The sequence below is a fragment of the Ursus maritimus genome, unplaced genomic scaffold (assembly GCF_017311325.1).
Source record: "Ursus maritimus isolate PB19 unplaced genomic scaffold, ASM1731132v1 scaffold_117, whole genome shotgun sequence".
NCBI lineage: Eukaryota > Metazoa > Chordata > Mammalia > Carnivora > Ursidae > Ursus > Ursus maritimus.
In genome coordinates this window covers 47730-59495 of record NW_024423531.1, presented here as the reverse complement: position 1 = coordinate 59495, position 11766 = coordinate 47730, and the positions used below count along the sequence as shown (strand labels likewise).

Sequence of the window (11766 nt, the reverse complement as noted above, 5' to 3'; positions counted from 1 at the left end):
CTGGAAGGACAAGGGAGTCAGGCGGCCACCTCCGAACCAGGAAGGCAGCATCACCAGGCCCCAAATGTGCACCTGTTTGATTGTGGTTCTACCGCACCTACAGAACTGTGAGATCACAACTTCTGTTGTTGACAAGGCAGTCTGTCTGTGGCATTTTTTTCTCAGAGCCAGAATGCACAAAGAACCCGGCATGGAGCCTGGTTTCCTGCTTAGTCCTCTGTGGAAGTTGAATCACAGAGAGAGGAACTGAGCAAGCGGGGTGAGTCGGGGCCACGACAGTGGGCGCATGGAGAAGTGACAGAGAGGCTCGAGGGGAAAGACAGTAAGTACATCAAGTTCTAAGGCCCTTGTCAGGACTGTGCTTCCCCGAACACTCCCTGAGCTCTTTCTCTGGGGCCTCTCCCCGGTGCCACAGTCTGCTGCTTATGTCACCTCCAAGTGAGAACTGCGTCTCCTCATTTCTTAGGTAGTTCTTACAGAGGAGCCCCAGGCCACCCCAGGCTCCGGGAAGGGGCACTGAATGCAGGAGGGAAAGGAACACATGACCCAGGGGAAGGTCAGAAAGCTCAGTCTTCAGGAAATCTGAGCAGAGGTGGGTCCTGATGAAGAGGAAGCTGGGGACGAGGCCCCAGAGATGAGGGGAGATGATGAACTAGATGGAGGATCAGAGGAGAGAGTGACGTGTGCATTTCATGTAAGAAAGGGGCCCTTTATGTTCTTAAAAAAGGGAAAAAAGAAAAATAAGTGGGAGACAGTGTTGTGAGGCCAGTATTACCATTGTGACTGTGAGCACCGAACAGGGAAGATTGCCTCGAAGGTGTCGTAGGAGAGACAACTGGACACAGGAGCCTTTCTGAGAAAGCTAGGGAAGATGGGGTCTGGTGAAGGTGGAGCCACTGACAACTGCCCCGCCGCCCATGAAACAATGCCCCGAAACCATTTGCCGAGTGCTAAAGCCTCACAGCAACCCACAAATTAGACATGACAAATTCATAGATGTTGTCAAGCAACTTCTGTTGAATCAGGCCCCCTAGAATTTATGCCGTTTCTTCTTTCCCGTAGCGATGGAATGGAGATACTAGTTTTGCGCTTTCCGATGAAGGGACAGAGGGGAAACTGGGTAAGAGGATGAATAAGTTGGCCAGTTATAGAGCCAGAAAGTAGCAAACCCAAGACCTGGGGCAGAGCTGATACTAAACACCGGGCTCTTGCTGACCTCGCTGGATTGGAGCATCATGGGGTTCGACCTCACCCCGTTGCTGCCTCCAGCCATAAGCTTGTGACGACCAACACAGGGACTAGAACTTCCTACTCCCTGTCCCTCTCACCTTGGAAGAGCGGCCATTGGTTCCCAGAACCCATCTTGGCATCCAGGCTCCCGATGGCAGAGGAGAGGCCGAGCCTGGCTCTGTTGTCTCCACAATCCAACTGCTGTTCCAGCTGCTGTTGCAGAGAATTGGCCACCTGGGTGCTTGGCTGTGTCTGTGCTCCAGACATTTGCACCTCTGCCCTTTGGAAAGTCACGTTTCCACTCGATGGGCCCTGGTGACGGGGAGCCTGCATCGGGGCTGAAGCAAGAAGAGATTTCAATGGGATCCACCCCAGGGCTCCTTAGCTGAGCACTCCCAGAACACCCACGTCTGATGTCCCTTCCGGTCTGAGAGACCACCCTGCGAGCAGGTACAAAGTTAGACACCATGTGTATGAAGGAGATGTCAGGGTTATGTCCGAGCCTAGGGTTGCTGGAACGGCAGGTGCCCAGCCTGCAAAGTCCCTGAGGTGAAAATCACCCCCTTCAGTCCACCAGGCGTTTTGATGGGCCACAAGTTCATTCCTATCATTCTGTTAGTCGTAACCTTCTACCTACAGCCTAGAAAGAGTAGGTCCTAGAGAGTTCTTAGGGCATGGGGAGAAGGAGTTGTCGGTGGGAGCTGTGCAGCATTACAGGGGTGCCAGGCAGCCAAGTGAAGAGCCTCCTGGGCACCCCTCGTGACAACAGAAAAGGCCTGGTACCTCTCGGCTCTCATTGCTTTTGGATGGAGCCTCATGGAGACATTGATCTCTCAGAGGGGCTGAAAGAGCCACTGGCTCTGCTCACAGGACAGAGTGACTCACAGGGTAGGAGTTGGCAGATGTGTGGCAGGGTCACAGGGATCTTTGGGGGCAGTCTTGCAACCTTTTTCTTTACATTTACAACTGTTTCAAATAATTTGGTACAAAAAAAGAGGACAGGGCCAACCCCATCCCCACACAGGCCCTGAAAGGACCGAGTGGAGACCAGTAGGCAGTCTGAGCTGGTGAGGGTGTGAGGTCCCATAACCACTGGCCAGGGGTCCTGGGCAAGTGATATGACGTTGCTGAGTCTCAGCACCCTCGGCTCTCACAGTAGATGCCACACCAACTGGAGAGTGACCTCTGAGGACACGAGTGGCCCAGCACAACAGCGCTACTGGTGAGCGGGCACGGAAAGGGACATGGCGGACAAACGAAGCAAAGTAACTGTGTGTTTCATTTCTACTTCCTGAATTGCTATAATCCTGAGGAGGCCTTTGCTTCTTGGCCCCTCCGAGAGGAATGGGAAACAGGGGAGAAGGTGGTTCTAGGGTGGAGAGACTGTTAACTGACCAAAAAGATGAAGGAAAAAAATGTTTCATGGCCAATTTCACTAGACTACATTGACACAGTGAGGAACATCATACACTCCTACAAGGTGATTTGATGAGCAAGGAAAGTCGGCTAACAACGCAAATGCTTCTCCCAGAAGCAAAGTCCAAATTGTAGCCTGAGTGGGAAGAAATGAGAATTGGGTGTTAGCCTGCACTCCTATGCGAGTGTGACCCAAGGGGGTCTTGCTGAGCAGGCAGCACTTTTCTGAAGATTCTGGAGAGGGGAACAACTCTGCTTTGCTTCAGAATGAGGCCAATACCCACGGCAGGTGCACGGACCATTGATCCTTTACACGACATTATGCTACTGAGAGCAACACTTGACAGGGAGAAAATCAATGAAGCTGCACACAGGGTGGAAAGGACACCATCCGTGGAGGATGGAAAACCAGGGCTAGAGCTTCGGCTTCACTGAAACCACGGGGTCAAGCTAGGACTGGGTGCTCAGGATCTTCTATCTAAATGCTGAGCATTCTGGGCTCCCCAGAAGCCAAAACTTTGAGCTCAGCAACAATATCACAGATGCTGCAAATATGGAGCACATGCAAATCTGTGTGGAGAGCCAGAGAGTTTGCAGGACACTACACCAGATATACAACTGGCAATAGAATCTCATTAGTAGCAGAAGTCGGTTCTTACAAAAAAGAAAGAAAGCAAGAAAGCGGGAACGAAAAAAGAAAAGAAAGAGTCCTGTTACCCAGATATCTACAGTTGACATCGTGGTGGCTGAAGGTTTTACTCTTTTCCCTGCATTTCTCCTCTCTAAACTGACTTGGTACCAAGGGCCTGCACTTGGGAGGGAGCTTGGTGGCAGAGGGAAGTCTGGGACAGAAGGAAAGGAAAATTGTCTGACCCACATGATGCCTTTTCTTTTTTTTATACACTCCACGCCCAGTGTGGAGCCCAACGTGGGCCTTGAACTCACAACCCTATGATCAAGACCTGAATGGAGATCAAGAGCTGGATGCTTAACCAACTGAGCCACCCAGGTAACCCAGTGTTTTTGAAATGAAATCCAAGAGCAGAGTTCTAACCAGTTGAGTCTCCAGGGTCTGTTGGCAGGGATGCACGTCTCAGCCGATTTAGGTTGTTGGATACAGAGAAGACAGGCTTCCTGACCTCCCCCCCACCCAGGAATGTTGTGCCCCTCACAATGGGAGTACTTACCATCCACATCCAGACCCAAGAAGGGTTCCTGCTTATCAAATGTGAATGAAGCACTTGTGTAAGGTCTGCAGGTGTCCTGCAGGTCATGGCCAAATGAAGAAGTCAAATAACAGTCATCCAGGGAGTCCTGCGGGTCTTCATTCTCTTCTGCCACTGTTAGCTCCCTGTGGAGCCTCGTGTGACAGGCAGGACTGGAGATGCAACAAGAAAGTTGAGTCAACATGGAGTCCCAGCTGCTTTGGGCGGCAGGGAGGAAGCACTGGGCATAGAAAAGAAATGCGAAGTCTTCTTCCCATGAACCTTTCTGCCTCCATCTGGGGCCAGAGTGTGGATGTACTGGGGATAGATGAGGCAGGCAGGGAGGGAGCAAGAGCTGGAGGGGCCCAGAGCATGGCCAGAATGGGAGACTAAAGGGAAGGAGTCTGAACCACCCCAGCACACAGCAGTCACAACACACAGCACACTCAGAAAACAATAAAACCAGCATCAACACTTTTGCATACGTTTTGTTGACATTTACAGAAAGCACCAAGACAACCCCAGACTGGCAGCATTGTAGATTCCTAGAAAGCTCGTGTGTCCGAGGCCTACTTGTCTAAATACTGAGATATGAATTTTTTTACACACTTTTCTTGCCATGAATTCCTGCCAGCGTCATAATGTGAAACGAGCAGAGACAGATGTGCATCTTAGGCTGGACTCAATAGAAAGAGAGACCGTGAGAATGCAAGAAATCCTGTGATTGGTTAGTATACCTGTGTCAATGGCCTGAGCCTCCAAATTTGGGACGCAGAAAGAAAGGGTCCTATACACGTACCACAGTGAAACAGAGAACATTGCTAACGGACCATTTTATGGGTGTCTGAATGGGTGAAATAGGTACATTTAGCACTTTCTAGATTTTCCGAGAGCCAAGATCCCCAGACATCACCACTGCATTAAAGCCCATGATTCTTCAGAGTTACCTGGCATAAATCCGTCCTTGGTCTTCTTCCTCCACAAGATCATTATGACTGTCTACAAATAAATACAGACAGGGCCAGTCACGTTCAACAACACCATGTGTACATTCCAATTAAGTATCCGATACAACTAGCACATGGACTGTGTGCCCCTTAGCGGGGCAGCAGGATATTGTGAGAGTAACCATCCAGGAGGCCTCAGGTAGTGTCTTGGGAATGTGCCTTGGTCTGCTTTCCTGAGCCATTGGGCATGAGCTCCCTGCTGTGGTAGAGCCACATCTCAAGAGTCTGTGTACAGCGTGAAACGTGTGTTTTGCCACAGATTCTGGGGAACAGCTTACCTACATTCTAAAAACTTAGTGCAACCTTCTCTCATTACCTTATGCCATGAGATAAATGGTTTAAGGGAATTTAGACACAGAGACCAGACTGATGGATGGAATCTGCAAACCCTCATGTCAAAAGAAACCTTTTGTGTACAATTCTTTGTGCTTACAGACATATGAGCCATGCATGGGAGGGGCAAAGGCCAGAATCAGCTGTGCTTCAAGGAAACCTACGAGCAAGCTGATGGCAGAGGTGTTGATGACCTGATACTCTGATGACAACTCAGTGTAGACAGCCAACATAGAGGACACAGACACTGGGAGTCAGAGCAGTCAGGCAGGGAAACAACAAATCGAAAGATGTAGGTAAGGCTGCCAACATCTTTGGACAGGTACAAAAATTCAAGAGACAATATTCAGCTATGAAAATGACAGCATTGCAGATGAAGAGAGATATTTAATGGAAATCAGGAACAAAGACAGAGACCTCTGCATGTGAAGCTCAAGTGAGTGTGAGCTGTCACATCTGCCTTGAATCTAATGTCCTAACTTCTGTCAGAAGCCATAAGCATGGCCTGAGATGAGGAACAAAGGGCAGGTGCCTGACTCACCAGAGGTTTGTGCTGAAAAGTGTATCCTAGAGCCTGACTCAGATCCTTATGTCTACTGGGCTTCTACAGAGCGATGACACATTTCTGCACAACCAGAGGTTGGGATCCCAAAAATAGGGGGTCAACTTGGGAGTCCAGTTGGAGTTTTATCACCTTGACAATGGAGGACTCACTAGCTACTTCCAGAGCAGAACAGGTGTCCAGATCTTCGAATGAGGTGATGTCAGCCTTGCTAGAAGTCCCAAGGGAGTCAGACCGGTCAGGAAGGGCCGAATAAGTCAAATAGCATTCATCCAGGGAGTCACATGGGGTATCCTCTTCCACCTCTGGCAGCTCTGCGGTGAGCCTGGGAGGGTCGGGAGATCTGAAGTTTAACACAAGAAAAGTAGACACCCCAGCATCCTACTGGTTTTGGTCGGAGGCCGAGAAGTATACTCATAACAAAGGGGCACAGCCGTGATTAACAGCAAAAACTATCCTCCTGTTACAGGGGCAGAGTGTGACTGCTGTGGGGGAAGTAGAGACAGATAGAGAACAAAAGGTGCTCAGGATAGTGGCTGCAGAGCTAAGCTTCTGAGCAACAAACTGAACGACTATGGAATGGAACACATAGCTCACAGCGCGCATGGAGAATCCTAAAGGTGGCTTCAACACTTTTGCATAAATATTGTTGATACTACCTTGGGTGACCAAGTGAACACAGGCTTTAAAAGACAACATCAACATGGAAAGACCTTGTGTCGTCCGTGCCTCTTTCTCATCCTTGACATGACGTGAATGGTTTTTTTAGGTATTCTTTGGCTATAATATATCCTCGGTGTGGTAACACCAAACAGGGAGAGGCAGATAGGCCTCTCGCGCTCGTTTTAGCAAAAGGAGAGAACAGGGGAATGCAGAGAATCCCAGTGACTCTAATTCACAATGTTCCACCCCCTTCAGGTTATTGAAATGAAGGGGTCAGTAAACGGAAGTTAACCATGTAACAATGAAGCCAAACTTCATGGTTAAACAAAGGTACTTTGTGATTGGAGAACGGATAAAACAGGCATGTCTGGCAGTTTCTGTTTCTTCCTTGAAATGCAGTCCTTCAGTTTAACCACTGAAATAACAACCCAGGATTCTTCAGAATTACCTGGGGCCTATCGGGTCTTGGTCTTCTTCCTCCTTATGAGAGATTTGATTTTCTGTAAATACATAAAGACAGGGCAGTCATTAAGCAGATCCTGCTCGGTACATTAATAATCTAGTGTCTAATGCTAGCCAGGTACTCAGATATGCTCAGTGTGAGAACAGATTTAGGCAGAAGAATATTTCAGGGTGCTTCTGATATTGTCTTATGATAAGGGGCTTGATTTCCTGGCCTAAGGCATTGGGAAAAATTTACTTTTTCTAGGAGATCATCATCACGGTTGCCCTTGTCTTAAGTCTGTGCAAACACTGTACTTATCTTTTTCATACAGATTCTGGGAATCCAGCTTCTGAGCATTCTAAAAGGAGTACTGCAGAATTCAGCCTTCTCTCATCAGAGAGCCTGCTTGTTGAGACTTACTGGGACTTATACACTGAGAGTGAACAGATGGAATGCAACGACAAACCCTCAAATGAAAGCGAGTCATTGGTGCTACAGAGAACGTTGGCTCAATTCGTGTTGTGGGGGAATGCAAAGCTCAGCTCTGCTTTGGGAATCACACAAACAAGCTATCACTGGAGGCACTGAGGGTGGGTTTTCAGACAACTGTTTAGGAAGACAAATCAACCGAAAGGGGAGACACAAGCGGGGTTTAGAATAGCAAAACCAGTTAACCCTGGATAACAATGCCAACTGACAGTGGCAGGCATAGATTCGTAAAGGACCTGGCTCAGAGATGAAACGTAGAGCTTATTGAAAGTGAGAAAAGAGGTTTCGTCCAAATTAGGTCTGACAGACAACTTCTGTGGTCATGTTGCTGAGGTGAGTTGAGTTTGTCCTGCCTCCTTTGGCCCAATGACCTGACAGAGAATCCAACATGACATGGGCATGCCCTGGGACTAAGAAGAGAGCAAAGCTCCCTGACACACCTGACATCTGTGTTTAAAACTCAATCCTAGAGCCCAGGTCAGATCAATATGTCTCTACAGGGCCTCCCCACAGGGATGACCTCTCTCGGCACAGCAGAGGTCTGGGGTACAAAGAACAGGAGAAAAAAGAACAGGAGATCTATGTGGGTGTCCAGTTGGAGCTTTATCACCTTGACAATGGACTCCATGGCCTACTTAGAGAGGAACAGACTTCCAGGTCCTCAGGTGAGGAGATGGCGGCTCCTGTAAGGCCAGTAGGAGTCAGACAGGTCGAAGAACTGAATATGTCAAGTAGTGTTTATCTGGAGTCCCGTGAGACGCTCTGCTCTACCACCTCTAGCCACTGAGCCTGCAGGTGGGGACAACGAAGATTAACCGAGAGGGATCTGAAACTATTCCTGTCTGACTTTGATGGAAGGGAAAAGAGTGGTCAAGAAAGCAGAGAGGTGACCCATTCAAGAGAGAAACAACTCTTCTTGTTGAAGTAGCCTCTGTTTGTCACAGGAGCAGCAGATAGAAAGGACAGTAGTGCTCAGCGCACGGGCCAAGTAAGCTTGTGAGAAGGAGCCTCATATCTCTGTGCTACATCATGACTCCTACAACAGAGTCTCAGAATGTGGCTTTCCCCTTCCTGTCAAATGGCATCCAGTTCTGCATGATCGGAAGACTGTCCCGCCATCTCATCCAGAAAGGCCTCTTTTCTCTCATCTGGCAGATAGTATATGTTTGTCTTCTTGCTGTGATATGTTCTTGCTAGGAACACATGTCAACATGATAAATCTAACAGGCAGAAAGAAGACGTGCATCTCCAATAAAGCACGGAGGACAGAATGAGCGACTCGATCCCTGTGACATATTAAGTTTACCTCTAGCTGACTGTGGGCACTAACTAGGAGGTAATTAAGAAAAATGGAAGCAATCCAGTACCAAAAAAAGCAGAAAACATGGTGAAAATGGATAATTTGTCATCGACCAATAGATAATTAGTTCTCTTCAGCACTTTCTGCTTTTCCCTGGGTGCCACTTTTGAATTACAGCCCCAAGTTTCAGAATTACCTGGGGGCAACTGACTCTTGTCCTTTGGTCCCTCCTGATCATGGTTTCTGCAAATAAAGGAAGAGAGAGACTATGAAGCACATTCCCTTCACAAATGCCACTCTTAGGTCCCATGTAGCACAGGAGAGCAAAGAAGCAGAGTGAAAACGGGCAACTGTGAGAGAACTCCTCCAGGAGGGCTTAGGAGGGCCCTGGAAGCAATCACTGGATTGCTTCTTCAGCCATTAAAAATGTCCCTGATATGACAGGCCATCATCACAGCATCCTGTCTTGAGTCTGCCAACAACAAGTTGATTCTTTTCCCCGAGATCCTGGGGAAGAACCCTGCTTCCGAGAGGGTGCTGCAACCTCTACGACATCGGCCACAGCAACGGTTTCGACACATCTCCAAAGGCAAGAGAAACAAGAGATTAAAAACTTTGGGACTTCATCAAGATAAAAAGCTTCTGCAAGCAAGGAAACAGTCAAAAAAACTAAGGCAGACCTGGAATTGGAGAATATATTTGCAAATGACACTACAGATAAAAGACTGGTATCCAAGGTCTACAAAGAACTTCTCAAACTTAATACACAAGAAACAAATAAACAAATCATAAAATGGGCAGAAGACATGAATAGATATTCCTTGAAGACATACAAATGGCTAACAGACACACAAGAATGTTCAAAATCATTAGCCATCAAGGAAATGAAATCAAAACCACACTGAGATACCACCTTACACCAGTTCTAAGGCCCTTGTCGGGCTGTGCTTCCCGAACATTCCCTGAGCTCTTTCTCTGGGGCCTCCCCGGTGCCATAGTTGCTGCTTATGTCACCTCCACCTGAGAACTCATCTCCCCATTTCTCAGGTAGTTCTGACAGAGGAGCCCCAGGCCACCCCAGGCTCCAGGAGGCACTGAATGCAGGAGGGTAAGGAACAGCACGACCGGGAAGGTCAGAAAGCTCAGTCTTAGGAAATCTGAGCAGAGGTGGGTCCCATGAAGAGGAAGCTGGGGACGAGGCCCCGAGATGAGGGAGATGATGAACGACGGAGGATCAGAGGAGAGAGTGACATGTGCACTTCATGTAAGAGGGCCACTTATGTCCTTAGAAAAGGGAAAAAGAAAAATAAGTGGGAGACAGTGTTGTGAGGCCAGTATTACCATTGTGACTGTGAGCACCGAACAGGGAAGATTGCCTTGAATGTCTAGGAGAGAAAACTGGGACACAGCCTTTCTGAGAAAGCCAGGGAAGATTGGGTCCGGTGAAAGTGGAGCCCTGACAACTGCCCCGCTCCCCATGAAACAATGCCCCGAAACCATTTCGAGGCTAAAGCCCCACAGCGACCCACAAATTAGACATGACAAATTCATAGATGTTTCAAGCAATTCTGCTGAATCAGGCCCCCAGAATTTATGCCGTTTCTTCTTCCCGATCGATGGAATGGAGATACTAGTTTTGCGCTTCCGATGAAGGGGCAGAGGGGAAACTAGGTAAGAGGATGAATAAGTTGGCCAGTTATAGAGCCAGAAAGTTGCAAACCCAGGACCTGGGGCAGAGCTGATACTAAACACCGGTCTTGCTGACCTCGCTGGATTGGAGCATCATGGTTCGACCACCCCGTGCTGCCTCCAGCCACAAGCCTGTGACAACCAACACAGGGATAGAACTTCCTACTCCCCCCTCTCACCTTGGAAGAGCGCCACTTGGTTCCCAGAACCCATCTTGGCATTCCAGGCTCCCGATGGCAGAGGAGAGGCCGAGCCTGGCTCTGTTGTCACACACAACTGCTGTTCCAGCCGCTGTTGCAGAGAATTGGCCACCTGGGTGCTTGCTGTGTCTGTGCTCCGACATTTGCACCTCTGCCCTTTGGAAAGTCATCGTTTCACCCGATGGGCCCTGGTGAGGGGAGCCTGCATCGGGGCTGAAGCAAGAAGAGATTTCAATGGGATCCACCCAGGGCTCCTTAGCTGAGCACTCCCAGAACACCCACGCCTGATGTCCCTTCCGTCTGAGAGACCACCCTGCGAGCAGGTACAAAGGAACATCATCGTGTATGAAGGAGATGTCAGTGTTGTGTCCGAGCCTAGGGATCTGGGACGGCAGGTGCCCAGCCTGCAAAGTCCCTGAGGTGAAAATCACCCCTTCAGTCCACCAGGCCTTGGCATGGGCACACAAGTTCATTCTATCATTCCGTTAGTCGTAACCTTCTTCCTACAGCCTAGAGAGAGTAGGTCCTAGAGAGTTCTTAGGGCATGGGGAGAAGGAGTTGTCAGTGGGTGCTGTGCAGCATTAGAAGGGTGCCAGGCAGCCAAGTGAAGAGCCTCCTGGGCACCCCTTGTCACAACAGAAAAGGCCCGGGACCTCTCAGCTCTCACTGCTTTTGGATGAAGCCTCATGGAGACATTGATCTCTCAGAGGGGCTGGAAGAGCCCCTGGCTCTGCTCACAGGACAGAGTGACTCACAGGGTGGGAGTTGGCAGATGTGTGGCAGGGTCACAGGGATCTCTGGGGGCAGTCTTGCAACCTTTTTGTTTACATTTACAACTGTTTCAAATAATTTGGTACAAAAGCAGAGAGGACAGGGCCAACCCCATCCCCACACAGGCCCTGACAGGACTGAGTGGAGAGTAGTGGGCAGTCTGAGCTGGTGCGGGTCTGAGATCCTACTAACCACTGGCCAGGGGTCCTGGGCAAGTGACATGACGTTGCTGAGCCTCAGCACCCTCGGCTCTCACAGGAGATGCCACACCAACTGGAGAGTGACCTCTGAGGACACGAGCCGCTCCAGCACGACAGCGCTGCTGCTGAGCGGGCACGGAAAGGGACGTGGCGGACAAACGAAGCAAAGTAACTGTGTGTTTCATTTCTGCTTCCTGAATTGCTGTAATCCTGAGGAGGCCTTTGCTTCTTGGCCCCTCCGAGAGGAATGGGAAAC

The 11766-nt window shown here is 49.3% G+C and overlaps 1 protein-coding gene across 1 annotated transcript in view; it reads right to left on the bottom strand.

The window, feature by feature from the left end:
• Positions 1-319: 319 nt before the first annotated feature.
• The window catches only part of LOC121101952 (neuroblastoma breakpoint family member 10-like), a 48382-nt gene continuing 36935 nt past the window's right edge, over positions 320-11766 (bottom strand). Inside the window, exons 7-11 of the mRNA XM_040626581.1 lie at positions 6865-6916; positions 5906-6078; positions 4799-4850; positions 3834-4024; positions 320-1568 (exon numbers count right to left, since the gene is read on the bottom strand). Coding sequence (XP_040482515.1) covers positions 1309-1568; positions 3834-4024; positions 4799-4850; positions 5906-6078; positions 6865-6916 — 728 coding nt within the window. The 3' untranslated portion in view covers positions 320-1308. The remainder of the gene's footprint in view (positions 1569-3833; positions 4025-4798; positions 4851-5905; positions 6079-6864; positions 6917-11766) is intronic.